General features: G+C 59.8%; 1 protein-coding gene and 1 long non-coding RNA gene across 2 annotated transcripts in view; one reads left to right on the top strand and one right to left on the bottom strand.

Moving 5' to 3' along the window:
• JPH3 (junctophilin 3) overlaps positions 1–15988 on the bottom strand; it is a 111521-nt gene that overhangs the window by 5968 nt on the left and 89565 nt on the right. The window contains exons 3-4 of the mRNA XM_017543676.2: positions 5650–5774; positions 1489–2369 (exon numbers count right to left, since the gene is read on the bottom strand). Of these exons, the coding sequence (XP_017399165.1) occupies positions 1489–2369; positions 5650–5774 (1006 nt within the window). The remainder of the gene's footprint in view (positions 1–1488; positions 2370–5649; positions 5775–15988) is intronic.
• LOC108314686 lies at positions 10271–12327 on the top strand. The gene is made up of 2 exons (XR_001829605.2): positions 10271–10931; positions 10989–12327. It is a non-coding gene; the product is annotated as an uncharacterized LOC108314686 (long non-coding RNA).

Here is a 15988-nt window from a genome sequence, read left to right as displayed (position 1 = left end):
ACCCCATCTCCCTTAGACCTGGCAGAAGACAGCCCCCAAGGTGTGGGTGGGGGGGGAGGGAAACCTTTTTGCACCAGCACCAGGTGCCCCAGGGCAACCACCTCCAAGGAGCTCAGCTGGAACACGATGCTGTGGCTGACGGGACCCCCAAGTGAGCCGCAGCTGGAGAATGGGCAGGACACCCAGCATGCAGCACCCTGGCTGTCCCGTAGCTAACTCACACCCCAGAGGCCAGCTTGGCACTTGTCCCCAGCTCACGCATTGACCCCAGGGAGGTTCATTTAAAAGCACCCACAAGTGCCAGTGCATTAAGCAGGCTAAAAATAGAACCTGTCCCTACACCTCCCACCCTGCCCATCACTTGGCTCTTCCTAAAATAACCATGTGCACAAGTCTCTGGCTGCGATGGGAAAAATCAAGTTGCAAGTGTGAGCTGGTATTTTGGTCCCAGCAGGAGCACAGGGGGCTGTTCTCTGTGGGCATCTGGGGGAGGGGAGGCATCTTAGGAACCAGACAGCAAGACAGACATGCGCAGTGGTTCCCTGGAGAGGCAGAAATGGGCCTCTCAATAGGTCAACAATAAACCTACCACTGGCCCCCCTGAGCACCCCATGCAGACAGCCCCCGCCATCCTAACACCCAAGGGCCAGACAGGTGCTTGCACATTGAGCACCCAGACCCAAGGCACCAAGCACTGCCGGGACTGCCACGGGCAGGCGGAGCCCTAGTGGGTGAGGGCCTGGCCATGTGCTGACCCTACATAGCCACCATATATAGCTGCAGAATGGGATTCGCAAGGTCAGGGTCCCTTCAAGGGGAGGTCAGCCCTGTGCGAGGCACCAGGACCCCAGCCCAACACACTGACTGTAGCCCAAGGGGCTGCTGTTCTTCCCTCCAAGCCACCTGGAGGAGTGAATTAGGGGGTGGGGGGTGCTGGGGGAGGCTCAGGAGGAGTCAAACACACAGGGCACCTCACCTAGAAGCTGGCTCCAAGCCCAATGCCACAGGTGAGACAAAACATGACTGGCAGTCCCCCCACCCCTGGGCATCTGACCTGACCCGCAGCCCTGGGGCCAGCCCCATCCCCAGCTGTTTCTAGATCTCTGCGTTCCTGTCCAGGACACAGAACACACAAGCAGTGAGCCCAACATCCAAGGCCCAAGGCTACTGACCAGAGGCCAGACTCTGCTGAGCAGCTGGGGCTGAGGAAGTGGCGGGGAGCACACGGGTCCCACGCTGTCTGGAAGTCAGGAGGTTGGTGTGCTTTCTAGAGAACAGCCCGGGGCAGTCCCCTCAAGGAAAGAGGTGTGACACATGCCCCTCCAGGGCTTGCCTAGGGGAGGGCATCACCCTCCCATCTGTACCCCCACCCTGCTCTACACCTGCAGAGGAACGAAGGAGCAGTGCCCTGGCTGGAAACCTCAGGAAACCCCAGACCAGTGGAGTGGTTGTTGCTCCCCTGGGTCAGCCCGGTGGCCACCCACTCACCGTAGTGGACTTGAGCTCATCCCCGTTCTCCTCGTCAGACTCGAGCGCGACAGGCAAGGACTTCTGGGGCGGGGAGAAGGTCAGGTCCCAGCGCAGCAGCCGGGGCTCGGCCCCACCGCCCAGCCGCAGGCTCGCCAGTTTCTGCACCGCAGGCTCCGCGGAGGAGGCCGGCCTGAAGTTCTCCTTGTTCTGGGCCTTGGACCGCAGTCTCTGCACCCCAAAGCCCCGGTCGTCAGGGCGGTGGTCATCCCCTGAGCCCCGGCAGGCCCCGCCCTTGCTGTAGCGTCTTTTCTGGGGGTGTGCCTCCTGCGCCTCCATCCTCAGCAGGGGCTTCATCTCCATCCTGTAGTTGCTCAGCTTCTCCTCCTGCAGCTCCAGCAGCCTGGCGCCCCCGGGGCTGTGGTTGCTGGCCCGGTGGTGGGAAGTCCACGCAAATACCGGGGGCGACTCCGTCCGCCGCTCCCGCGGCTTGGGGTTCCCAGGCTGCTTGCGGCCCAAGCCTCGGGCACGGAGGTCGTCCACACGCAGGGCGCTGCTGCGGACACCCCTGGAGCCCCCGACCTGCTCCTCGCCCCAGCTACTGCGGGCGCAGTCCCCGGCCCGACCCTCCAGAAGCATCTGGATGTCCCCACCCCGCTCCTCGTCCACTGACACCTGCCGCGAGAAGTGGGCGACCTTGTTCCTGGTGGCAGGCGCGGGCGGTGGGGTGGCTGCGGGGCTGGCGGGGAAGCTCTGCAGGGGGCTGTCGTCGGGGGTCAGGTCGGAGGGGGTGGTGCCTTTGCGGTACAGCTCGGGGCTCTCCTGCTGCAGGGGCGTCCCGGTCGACAGCACCTCAATGTCGTCACAGGAGGTCTGATGCTTCGGCCTCTGGTACTCCAGCCCTGTTGGGGGACAAGACAACAGCGGCCGTGGTCACCCTGCATGTTCGGTAGCAAGGCTGCGTCGCCTGTGAGGATGGGGTTCCCCTGGCCAGGGCGCCAGGCCGAACCTGGGGGCAGCAGATGCTTCCCACTCAATGAAACACTGCAGGCAAGAGGAGGGAACTGGGGACCGTGGCTTCCAAAGCCCTCTGTGGTCTCTCCATCTCACAGACACTTGGAGGAAGACAGGCTGGCCCCAGACCACAAGAGGAGGGGCAGGCAGCAGCTCCCAGACTACAAGGGAGACTCGGGGCTTAGAAAGCGCTTGAGGACAGTGAGGGGTGAACTTGGGTACCACAGACCCTAATTTGCCTGTCCTGAGGGTGAGAGGAACCCCGTGCCCTAACAGACAACCTGCCTAGGGAGGCCGAGCTGTCACAGCAAGGCCGCTGACACGGCTACCTGCCTGGGACTGTGTTTTAGGGTGCTGGAATAGCCTTGCTGAGAAACAGCTGGTGCCAGGGCCAGCGTGAGAACCTAGGAGCCTGCTTCCCTCCCCCTGCACCCCACCCAGCTGTGTGAGGCTGCTGTGGAGCCTCAAGTCTTGGGGCTGGGCTCCCCTTCCCTACAGGGGGTAGAGAAGGCCTGGGAACGGGAGGCCACCGAAGGACCTAGGAGACAGCTCTGCATCCAGCAGTGTTCCCGTTGTCTGCTAGGGCCTCTGTCCCTGGGAGCCCTGACCCCATGGCCTGGACAGGGAGGGGCAACATCATCAGACCAGCCCCAAGACTTCTCTGGAACTCTGGGACTACCCTACAGGAGGCAGGAACCAAGAACAATACTGGGATCTCGTTTCCCGCCAAGACAGTGCAGAGGGAGCCGCGCTGGCCTTTACTCCATTCAGAGAAACTCAAGAATGAGGCGTTTCTTACCCTTCAGGGAAGAGTTACACATTCATCTCAAGTAGGGTCCTAGGCTCAGTGCAAATCAGCTGCCACCCCCCCGTCCTCCACAATCCCCTCCACATCCCTGTCCTGCTCCTGCCAAAACAGTGCAGAGCTGTGCGGGGAAGCGGGGTGTCTTCCCTCAGAGGATGGAGATCTCAGAGCCCTGCCCAGGCTGTAGCCCGAGTCTCTGAACTTTGGGCCAGAGAGAAAAGGGAGGTGGCTCCCCTCAGTGGGGCAGGGGCTAGGCCCTCCACTTGTAGAAAGATGTCAGCAAGCAGAGTCGGGTCACAGTGTGTGTTCCTGCTTCGTGGTCTAAGAGGCAGTGTTGAGCAGAGTGAGGCTAGGGCCCTGGAGTGCAGCTGTGTGGCTGTAGGTGGGCAGCCCGCCCTCCAAGTCTGCGTCCCTATCACACAGGGGTGGGTGGGCTTTCATCACTGTTCCACATGGTCACGCCCCAGCTGCAGGGCTGGGCTGCTGTGTATACCCCCAGCAGAGGAGGGAATGGGCCAGGGAGGGTCTGTGGAGAACTGCTCTTACATCCACCCATGCACCTGATCCACAGCCCTGGGCTCTCCTCCATCCACCCTCTCTGCCTGTGGCGGGAACCCCTGGCCCTGTCAGATACCCCTGATGACGTCCACTGTTCACACCTGCACCCCAGCCGGAATGGGGCTTCTGAGGGACCCACGTTCTTGTGCCCCGGGTACCATGCCCTACCAGTGGGCCCCTGACCTTTCCCACGAGGCCGTCCACCCACGGCAGCACAGAGATCAGGCCTGGCTGGCCAGCAGACCTGCACCCGCTGGCCAGCAGACCTGCACCCTCGAGGGTACCCCCACTCCCAGCAGCAGAGGTGGGGCATCCTCAGCTAAAAGATGCTCCGGTGCAGGTAACATCCTGGGAGGCATCGTGGTGAAGATGCGAGGTGGCTACGCATGCAGCCTGTGCAGCTCTGCTCCTCCGCCTTCGAGCCACCTGCATGCTGGAGCCTGGATGCTCAGTCCTCCTGCCACCTCCTGTTCCGTTTATCCATCTTAGGGCACTGCACCCACTCCCCACATGCATATGCCCACTCCACGTGTGCCCCGCAAATGTATATCCCACAAGTGTATGCCCCACCCCCTCCCAGCCCAGGCGGGTGGTCTGGGGGGAGGCAAGGAGGAGCACCAGGGAGCAGGAAATTCAGGGACCGACAGAGATGCCAGAGACACTGACTACACAGGGACACTGACCACAGCGGCACCAGGCCTATGGCCCTCCCACTTGGACATTTTGGGGTCTGGCTGGAGGGGCCAGGAGAGTGTAGGTGATGCACTGAAAGAGAAGTTGTTGGAGGTGGGGGGGGGGGGTGGCTCATCCCCCTGACCCCCAGGCTGCAGCTGCAGGCTCGGTGGGGACTGGCCCTCACCTGCTGAAAAGGCCTTAGAAGGGAAGTGGACAGCTACCTCCAGAGCCCGAGGGGGCTGGCGTCCTGGGTGGAAAAATGGGCTGGTTCCAGGTAGGTGAAAGCCCAGCAGCCCCCAGGCTAGACTCCTCATCCTGTCCTGAAGGCTGGAGCAGCAAGCGCTGCATGTTCAGGGCTGTGCGGTCAGACTGCCGCCCTCCAGTGTGCAGACCCTGATCTAGGGCCTCTCGCTGCTCAGAGCTCAGCTTAAGGGAGTGCAATCCTAACCCTACTCTCCGGGGCCTCCGGATGCAGAGGACGCTTCCAGGGGAGGTAGGAGAGAAGCAGTGGCTATGGCTTCTATGTCCACCTCCCCACCGTTTCATGCCCCTGCCACTGTCATTGTGCCATATCACCCATGATCCCCCCCACAAAGGGAGGATGAGGTTCCTAAATGGGGCAGCAACTTCCATCTCTTTCCGAGGGGCCCGCAGGAGCTGTTACTGATGCTGTCCAGCCCAGCAGCCCATGAGTATGTTTAATTGTAGGTTAGTTCAGATCAAAATGGGGTCAAGAGTCAGCTCCTCAGGCACACCTGCCATGCTGGACCCAACAGACAGGATAATCTCATCACCGAAGTTTCTACAACAACATGGGGGGAGGGCAGGCAGACAGCACAGGCCAGGCACGCTGGCATTCACTCTTGGCAGCTAGCAAGCAACACGTGGTGCCACAAGGATGCAGCTGCAGGAACAGCAGAAACCTGCCAGGACCCACGTCCTGCATCCTGGGGTGCCAGGCCCTGGCACAGACACCTTCTAGCGGAGAGGTGGACACCGGGCAGGGAGCAGCTCGGCCAAGCCCATCTGAGCCTGCCCACCCTGGAGGATGCATCTGCTGCTGGGGCTGCCGGGCCATCCACATGCCCCCCGCTCCCCACAATGCCAGTGTCATGCTGAGTAGGACTCACCGTTTTCCCGGTGCTGGAAGGAAGGGGAGAACTCTTTGGCAGTGATCCTGGCGATCCGCGCCTCCTCCTGGGCTTTCTGAGCTGCTGTGAGGGCTGCCTCAGCCTTTGCCCGAGAGTGGGAGGTCCTGGGGGAGATAGGGAGGATTGTGAGGGGGACCGGAAGCACAGGTGACGGGGTGTGTGGGTGGAGGTCCTAGGCCAACCCCCCTCCCCCAACAGGCTTGGCTCAGACTTTGTTCATTCATTCTTTAAACTCACTGGGACATGCTTGAAAACATCTCTGGGCAGAGGGTGGTGGCTCATGCCTATAATCCCAGCACTTTGAGGGGCCAAGGCGGGACAATCCCTTAAGCTCAGGGGTTCACGACCAGCCTGGGCAACATGGCAAAACCCTGTCTCTACCAAAATTATGAAATGAGCTGTGCTTGCATCTGTAGTCCCAGCTACTTGGGAGACCGAGGCAGGAAGATTGATTGAACCTGGGCAATGGAGGCTACAGTGCGCAGAGAACATGTCACTGCACTCCAGCCTGGGTAATAGAGTGAGACTGTCTCAAAAAGAAAACATTTCTGATTTCATTATCAACAAACACTGGCACATGCACAGAAAGAGTCCAAGCCTGGACGACCCCACCCCGCAGGGTGGACATGGTGACAGGCCCCTGCGCTTCCTGCTGTTGCCCCAGTGCCGGCTGTGGGACCCTAATCGCAGCAACTCTGACTTGGAACCCTGGGACTTGGCCAGGTGGGCACTTCCCTCACCCAGCTGAAGGATGACGCCGACACCCATGTATGCCACAGAGGCACCAATATTCCTGTCAGTGACTGGGCACGCTGCCCCTCTGGTGTCTCCCTGCCCTTTGTAAAGCAAGGGCCTAGATCGACGCCCCAAAGGCAGAACATGGGGTTCTGTGCATTCTATTTCTGCCTACCAGGTGTTCTGGCTCCAGGAGGGCCTGCTGGTGGCCATGGCAAACAGGCACAATGCCACTCCCCCCTCCGAGCAGACTCCCTAGGAGGCCTCCTGCTTGCAGTTCCCGACTTAACTCAGTTCAGCCTGCAGCAAAGCACCACAGCTCTGGCGGCTCATCAACAGTAGACATTACTTTTTCTCCCTATTCTGTCTGCAGAAGACCCACTTTCTGAGTCCTGGACAGCAATTCCTGCTGTGTCATCAGACGGTAAGAGGGGTGAGGGCACTCTCGGGGGCCTCTTTTATCAGGGCATAATCCTTGCTACGAGGCTCTATCCTCAGCCTCATCACCTCCCAAAGGCCCCGCCCCCCAGCACCATCGCCCTGGAGGTGAGGATTAACACACACACCCGGCAGGGCGCAGGCACCTCCCACGAAGCGTTAGCCTCCCATCTCTGCCACACCCATCATTCCAAGCGCATGGGCTAACCCTGGGAAGCACACACTGCTGAGACGGCTTCCTCCTCTCAAAATTCCACTGTGCTAGCCAGGAACAATTTTACTAGAAGAAAATACATCTATGATATTTACATACAAAGAGTAATAAAAACCACAGCCAAGAACATGTGTCCAGGAAATGAGGCCAGCTGCTGAGAATGCCCCACACCAGGGTTCCCAGAGCCAGAGAGTGCACCCTCCCATCTTGCGGGGGCTCGCATCCCAGGCCTTGGGGTGGTGTGTGCATCCCCTGAAACTGTACCCAAAGTTTTCTGCATGATCCCCCCCACAAGTAGAGGATCCATGGCTTTCATCAGATTCCAGGAGGATTTGCGATGTCCCGAAACTAAAAACGCGTGGTCTGAACACGGCTGGGCCTGGACTCAGAAGCTGAGGTCAGCCGTGCAGCAGCTCCCGCCCAAAAATTGCCCACAACTGGAAGGAAAGCAGGCTCCGAGCTCCCCGGAAGCCAAGGCAAGTGGGAAAACACCTGTCCCAGGACACCTTCCAGAATGACCATGACTCGTGCGATGGCTGGTACTTTGTGAACGTCTCCTCCATTCCAGTAAGCTCCTGGAGAGGATGGGGTCTTGCACCTCCCAGGCCATTCAGACCTGGACCACAGAGCCCCCCGTGCACACAGCACACGGGAGCCAATGGGAAACTCACCAGAGGGGCTGCTATTTGGTTCCCACATCTTTGCTTAGTAAAACTACCACCAACATTAACTCACCAACATCATACGTGTATTTACATATATACGTTCACACGTATATAAAAAGACGCAGTGCCAACACTAAAATATAACAAACCCAGACAAGCGCATCTCACAGAGAAGGAAGCTCCCAAACGCGCTGTAGAGGTTCACTATAAATGAGACACCAAGCCTCGGCCTGGCGCCCCTGACACCTGTGGCTCCCACCTGGGGAGGGTCAAGCCGTGGTGACACAGGTGGGGAGGGCGTCAGAGCTCACACAGGGCCCCCACACCTGCACCGTGGCTCTGTAGCACCTCCACCTGGTCATCTCATGACCCCGCCTTTCTTGCAACTTGCCCCGGGAACATGGTGACGGTTCTGGCCATGCCTGACCCTATGCGTGAGGCTCCCATGACCCGCTCCGTGACCCAGACGCAAGCAGTGAGAAGAGGCCTGGTTCCTGGGCCGCTGCGGACCGTGGGCTGGCCAGGCCAGATGCCGGGGCTCCTCCCACCTGGGAGCAGACTGCAGGATTTACCAGGCCGCCTCTGCTGTGGACGGTACAGGGGACAGGGCCATAGCCGATGGAAGACGAGGCCACAGCTATACATGAGGGAGGGGCGGGTGGGGCCTGCGGTGACTCCCCAATTCCACCCTCAGCACCTGCAGTGGATTAAATGGTGTCTCCCAAAATGAGAATATGACTTTATTTGGAAATAGGGTGTTTGTAGGATGAGATAAAACCCAGACAGCCTGACCCACCCCTGGAGTGTCTGATTCCCCAGGTCAGCGTGGGGCCTGGGAATCCGCATTTTAATCTTCCAGGTGAGGTGGAGGCCTCCACTGGTGCAGGGACCTCGCTCGGAGGACCACCGAAGGGGCAAACTCCAGAGTTCTCAACCCATACCTCGACCCCCCTTCACACCTGCTGCACGGCCACTCTGCTAGCCCACTTCACAACGCTGCTGTCACCCTGCCAGGTCCTCTGGTCCACACCCCAGGGGAACCGGCCCAGCCACAAGCTCACGGCACATAGCCCTCCTCCTCCTCAACCCCTGAGCTGAGGGTTCCTGCCTTGCCAGCACCGCACCCACTGCACCCCAGCTCTCCCTGCCTGCTGGAAGAGGGGCCACAAGAACCCACAGCCCACAACCCCACAGTGGGGTCCCTGCTCCCCATGGCCCAGCCTGTCAGAATGTGGTTTTCCCCACCACTGATGGCTCCTTGTTCCCCTCACTGAGGGGCAGCTCCCTGGCTCAGGTCCACCAGAAGACCGAGTCCCAGACCCTCCATGTCAGGTCTTCACAGCCCCTGTGCTCCCAGCTGCCACCTGTGCTGATGACCTAGGGGCCAGAGCGAGCCTGGGGCTTCTCCTCGGACCCCTCCCGTTCACCCTGCCTTTATCTGACACTGGTAAGGACTGTGCTGATTGCTGCCCCAGGGGCCCCGGTGAGCACAGAAGCATGATGAGAAGATGGGGTGCAGTGGGGGCTGCAGGGAGCCAAGAGCTGACTAGGACATTTTCAAGGGAAGAGGACTGTGCTGGGTGGACAAGGGGGCCAGGAGGCACCCCTGTCCTGGAGAACCACCCCCACGCTGGGGAGAGCTGGAGGAGCAGGTGAGCAAGGCATCTGGGTGAGCACTACTGCAAAGTCATGAGAGTTTCCTGGAAGAGGGGGCACCTAAGCTGAGCTGGCAGGGGAGCCAAGAGGTCAGGAGGCAGCTCCTGATGAAGCCTGGAGTGACTGCTCACCTCTCACTGGCCCTCACCCACTCCCCTCCAGCCGGAAAGCCTCCTCCCTGGGGTCAGGGGTCTTTCACACATCTCATGTGATAGCTGGCACTGGGTGATGGCCCTTAGCTTTCCAGAGGGCCCATTCCACACATGTGACAACCCTAAGTCAGGCGCAGCAGTGAGCATCACTCCTCATGGGCAAATGAGGAAACAAAGGCATGAAGACTCCACCTCGGCCGCACAGGTGGATCCGAGCCCCACAGGGGTCTCACAGCTACAGGATGGTGGCTCTGGCCCTGCCCACGTCCCCATCTTTGGGTTCCCAGGGGTCAGCTTGACGCAGCCTGGACCTTCCCTTCCAAGTAGAACTGACCTGAGCCTCCAAGCCAACCCCGGGGCTGGGGGCAGGATTTCCCCTGACAACTGGGCTCCCTCTTCTTACCAAGCAATAGACGCTGGCTGGCCAGGGCCAAGAACAGACTAAATACCCATCCCAGGTCACTGGAGCGCCTGACATCTCCATGGGCCCTTCCTGATCAGATGCAGCCAGGTGGGTCCCAGGCAGGTTCTGGGCCCGAGTGCCACCCTCCATCTCAGGGATCCCAGATGCATCTCAGAAAGCCTGTGTCGCTGAGGGATTCTTTCTCACCCTGATGACATACAGGTGGTCACGGGCAACATTTCTCCTGGGGCCTGGTGAGACGCAGACGCAGCCCGGTGCAGCATCAGGCCCCTCTTGCCTGGGCAGCAGGTGCCAGCCAGCCAGAGCCACAGAGGCTCCTTCCTGCCTCTCCCAGCTTCTAGGGGCTCTTGACGTGGCTTGTGGCCACCTCACACCCGCCTCTGCCTCTGTCGCCATGCCACCTCCTCCCTTGTGTCTGGGTCTCGCCTCTCCCCTTGTCAGAACACCCAGATAATCCAGGATGGCCTCATCCCGAGCTCCTTAACTCAGTTCCATGTGAAGACCCACAGCAGCCTCTCCCCACCCAGCCCTGCCATCCTCCCCTCTTCCAGGTTCATCTCTGGCAGGCAGCCATGCAGCAGGGAAGCGTGGATCTGGGGAGCAGGCTCCGGCAGGTCAGGAGGACCCCAGCAGGGGTGAGTGGGATACAGACAGCCCCTGGTGGCCATCCATGAGGAGACTGTGAGCCTAGGGGAGGGTGCTCTGCTGAGTGCTGAAGGGTCCAAAGGGCCACCTAACCGGGAGGACCGTGGCCGTGGGAGACTCTGTGGAGACCACTGCCTCATCTGAGAGACAACAGTCTAGGGTGGTTCAAGGTGAAATGTAAAAGCCAGGGGGCTTCCAGGCACCGTTTCAGGAAACCCCAACCTCCTACAGCCAGGGTTGGAGGGAGGCCAAGACCCAGAAGGCTGGACTCTCAGCAGGGCAGCATCCCGTGGCAAGGCCAGAGCCAGAAAGAACAGGACTGGAGATGCAGGGTAAAGGAACCCGGGCAGACAGAGCTGAGGGCCTGACCTTCCCTCCAGGGCCTGCAGAGACCAAGCAGCCCTTCCTGCTGGAAGACCCCCACAGTGACCTCTAACATGAGACTTGCCTCCCAGGATCTCCCTGGCTCCCCTTGTGGGACCAAACCAACCACAAGGGCAGGTCCCCACACTCTCCAGGGAGGCGCTGGGCTGGCTCAAATCCCAGCAGGATTTGGCCAACAGGGTCCAGGAAGGAGCTCGGGATCCATCCCTAGGCTGCCAGATCCAGGGACGAGAAAGCGGGAGGGGATCAACAGGAACTCACTCTCCTAAGACCAGGCTTTAACACCCTGGCAAGAACTTTGAGGGGCCACGGGCACCTATGGTCTGCCAGGGCGGCTCTCGGAAGCTTTGCGGGGGCAGTGGAGCGGGGGCGGCCTGAGTCAACGCTGTGGCCCCACGGTGTGCAGCTGGAGGAAGGTCCTGTATATGGCTGGCACTGCTGGGGGGCACAGGTGAAGGCACAGAGCTCTCACAGGGATGCGTGTCTGTGGCACTTCCACTGCCGTGCCCTCCTCTGCTATTGAAGGCGGTGCTCTGCAGCTACACAGAACCTCAGGGGTCGTCTCAGTACAGGGGCTCTGGCCTGTGGGGTCCTCAGTGCTCATGAAAGGCTGGGCTCATGGAACTGGCTGGCATGAATGACTCTGGCCCTTTCTGCTCCTGAGAAACCCTCTCTTTTCAGGCAGTCTCTGTCCTTTCCGCCTGGCTCAGTCCCCTCTCCGTGAGGACACCTCTCCCTCAAGCCTCTGAGCGCCCCGAATTGAGGCGGGCTGCTGCTGCAATCTCCCGAAGCCCGGCCTGCCCCAGTGCAGACACTCTCTGTGGGTCTCCTGCTGTGAGCAGGGGCCTCGGGGGACCCCGAATCCTCAGGGCGGAGCCCATCACGGCACTTCCCTTGGAGAGAAGCTGGCAGAGGACAGCCAGAGTTCAGGAAGAAGCAAATGCAGCCCGATTCCCCTCTGTGCAAATGCCTGCCCTCCCAGGCGGCTGGCTGGTGCACTCACCCTTTCAGTGCATTATTAATGCCTGCAGCCCCAAACTAACATGTCTCAATAATTATCAATACACGGGATGTCGGGGATGAGAACTCAGCATCTGCGTCCCAGAAAAGCCCTCATCCAGTCGGTCCTCAATGATGAGGCTGACAGCAGACAACTCAGCTTTTAGCTTTAGTGGGAACCACAACGTTTACTGCTCCTCCTTGGGTGGGTACTGAGTGTCACATGGCTGCAGGAGACACGCCCACAGCCCCTCCGCAGAGCCCTGGTGGACAGCCTGGCTGTGCTCTGGCCCTCTGCATCCATTTGCAATGTGACGCACCCCCAGCTCCATGCGTGTGGGAAGTTCCTCTTTCAAGTTTCCTTTCTTGTTAAAGAATAAATTGTAAGTGTGCTTTGTTAAGCCCTACCTTATGTAGCCGTTGAACATGCCATGCTTATAAGCACATAGGACATTCTACGTCCTTGTACGTTAACCAAGAGATCTGTGCTGGGCGTGCTCACAGGCATGTCCCAGCTCCCAGCCTATGCCCCTTACCCGTTTAAATAAGTTTTCAGTCGTCAGCCGATTGGGTTTTAGTTTGACTGTGAGTTCTGGCTCCAGCCAACAAAGATCAGACACATCAGTTAGGACAAGCTCAAATGTACAAGGGAGAAATGTGTCTGTGCCTTTGTTCCTTGGCCTTTCATAGCATGCTGGCTAGCAAGGGTGCCCTTCCTGCAGTCCAGGAAGCAAAAACTGCTTACTGAGAGATCCTTTGTCTCAGAGCTGATTTTTCTTCGCGGCACCGAGCATCTGTTTCCGACAATGAGGAATGTAAGACCCCCATTTTGCACATGAGAAAACTCAAGGCCAGACTTGAGCTACTTGCCTGGGGCCCTGGGGAAGTGGCGTTGAGAGTCCAGACCACACTGGACAGGTGAGGGCACCACACCCACGTCTACGTCTTTTACAAAGTCTTGCCTTGAGTTTTCTTGCACTGAGCCCCCAGTTTTTGGGGCAGAGGCCGGCCAGCCTTGGTGTGGTCAGTGCCCCGGCGTCTCCCAGAGAGGCCTTTTATGTAATGGACAAAGGGTCCACAGGCACGTGCCACTGTGCCAGGCTAATATTTGCATTTTTTTGTACAGAGGGGATCTCACTATGTTGCCCAGGCTGGTCTCAATGAACCCTCCCACTTCAGCCTCCCAAAGTGCTGGGTAGTGTGAGCCACTGCATCCAGCCTTACATTTTTAAAGGGGAGTGACCTCATTGAGGAGAAACAGGCTCTACCCGGGGACGCTCTGGAGGCTTCTCGGGGGTCTCAGAAGGTCCTCCAGACTCAGACTCCCCCTCCCATTCCACGCTCTGCCCATCTACCTGTCTCCCTGCCCATACCCACTGCAGGGGACGCTGGCTGCATGGGAGAGCAGAGGCCAGGCTGGAGATGGAGGAGCTGGTCACATTTACAGACTGACAGAGACCACTGAGAGGGTCGGAAGCCGGACCGGGGGAGCACGGGGGGAAGGTCAAATCCCCACACTGCCCATTTCACAGACAAAAGGAATGAGGCCGTGGAAAGGAAAGGAGACGCCCAGTATCACACTGGGGGGAAGGGGTGGGGTCAGCATCTCCAACCCAGGGGCGCATGGTCCCCATGTGGCAAATCAGGCCAGCAGGCAGCTGCAGCCAAAAGGCATGGTGGACCGTCCTTATTTTAAAATGGGTTTTCTTCTCACTGCAGAAAGAACTTTCAGCTCTGCCAGGGAGCTGTGCACACGACAGGCTGAACCGTGTCCCCTAAAACAGACAGTTGGCGTCTGCCCCTGGCGCCCACAACTGGGACCTTGTTCAGGGACAGGGTCTTACAGAGGTGACCCAGCTAAGGTGAGGCCATTAGGGCGGGCTCCTATCCAGTATGATGGACGTCCGTATAAACATGAGACGACTGTTGCATTTCACACTGTTTTTGTGTTTTACAATAAAACGCGCTACATTCAAGTACAGAAAACTGAAAGGACACTCCAGGTGGCTGCTCCACTGCCCCCGGCAGGGCCACCCTACACGTGGGGCTCGCAGACCATGGTCTGTTCCTGCCTTAGCTGCAATCTTCTGTGCCAGGGCAGAAGAAAGGCCCACTGAGACAGAGGAGCGGGCGGGGAATCCCCCTAGGAGGGCCCTGGGGCCACATCCCCTAAGCGCGCTTCCATGCTCAGAACCAGGAAACACGGCAGCTGGCCCGAAGGGTTCTCTACGTGGTGAGGTGGCGCTGGGGACTGGGGTGGTCAGGATGCTGTCATGTTATCCTGAAAGGAGAGACCTGGACACAGACATGCCCCGAGGGAGGATGCGAGAGACCCCCGGCTACAAGCTGAGGAACACAGCCTGGACCTGGTCCCTGCTCCGGGTCCTTGGAAGGCACCGGCCCCACCAACCCCCAGTCTCGGACCTCGGACCTCCAGACTGTGAGGGAATCATGCCTGCAGCTGACACCCCTAGGCGGGGGTGCTTGCTTTAGCAGCCCAGGGACACTGGCACAGTCACACAGCACTTCCTTCCCGGACACAGAGCCCCTCCACTCCTGAAGCTCTCCCAAAGTGGCACAGCCACTCCCACTCCCTGGCCATCATCGCCGGCCCTGAAGCCACCCTCAGACCCTCCATTCCAGCCCATCCCACCAATGTGGTGGCTCAGGGATGCCCAGAGTAAACCAGGCTCCAAGGCAAAGGAGGAGAGCCACTGCCACCCTCTGCCACCCTGTACCACCCTCTGCCACCCTGTGCCACCCTCCGCCACCCTCCGCCACCCTGTGCCACCCTCCGCCACCCTGTGCCACCCTCCACTGCCCTCCACCACCCTCCAACAGAGGAAGCCAGCCTCTTCCCTGACTGAAGACAGGGAAAGCAGCACACCCAGGGCAAGAGCCTCCTCCTCCTCAGGTGCTGTTGCCAAGGCAACCCTGCCTCTGCCAGGGAGGCAGCTGGGTGGGGAGGCCATGCCCTGGGCTAGGTGTGCAGCTGCCCTGTCTCCCACAGGTGCCCAGAGGAAGACCCAGGCCTGGAGGCAGAATCCGCAGGCCCCCCAATAGGCTGGTCAGCCCTCAGAAGGCTGGACTTAGGATCCCCCGGCCCTGCTTTCTAGCGTTGCTCAGCAAGGGGTGGGCAGAGGCAGTAGCCAGCTCAGTGCCAGGCCCAGCCACTGACTAGGGTGGGCCAGCTCCAACCCAGCTTTCACCTGAACAACGAACAAGATACTAGGAGGAGGAGGGGAGGGGAAGCCACAGCGGGGAGCCAGAGGCCTTGAGGCCCCAAGTAAGGGTCTTGCGCTGAGGCCGCCCCAGTCAGGCTGTTCACACTAGGAGCTGGCCAGAAATGCAGATACACAGGCCCTGCCCAGACCCCCCGAGTTGGAACCTGCCTCTTAACAGGGGGTTCGAGGGCTCATTAGTCACAGAAGTGGGGCCAGAGGCACAAGAGGGCCCTCACACTCCCTGGTTCCTTCGTTTCTCACACGCTGTCCCTTCCCTGAGATTTTCGGAACCCCCAAGACAGAGGGAGAGCACCTCAAGACTCCAGAGCAAACTGCTCGGGGCACAGAGAGGGGCAGGGAGTAGCTCCAGAGAAGCTTGGCCGGGAAAAGGGCCCCACAGTGCCAGACACAGCCTCTGCACTGAGGTCTTCACCTGCCATGGTCTCAGGGGCCAGGAAGGTGGGGACGTCCCTGGCAGAAGACTGGAAATCAGCAGACAGCTCGGGACCTGCAGCGCCAGCCCTGGCTGGCCCCAGCCCTTCATCTGCAGAGGGACCTGGGCTCCTGGCTGACCCCCTACAGCCTCAGTCTCTCCATCTGTAGAATGGGGATACCAGAAAGCCCCGAAGCCATATTCCTCCTGACTGGACCACAGCCCCGATTATCACGGGACCAAAGCTCCCATCATCACAGGACCACAGCGCCCCCCATCACAGGACCACAGCGCCCCCCATCACAGGACCACAGAGCCCCCCCATCACAGGACCACAGCCCCCGCCATC

This window comes from Cebus imitator, unplaced genomic scaffold (genome assembly GCF_001604975.1).
Source record: "Cebus imitator isolate Cc_AM_T3 unplaced genomic scaffold, Cebus_imitator-1.0 Scaffold159, whole genome shotgun sequence".
Lineage (NCBI taxonomy): Eukaryota > Metazoa > Chordata > Mammalia > Primates > Cebidae > Cebus > Cebus imitator.
The sequence above is the reverse complement of the archived record's forward strand: the minus strand, read 5'-3'. Positions and strand labels throughout refer to the sequence as shown.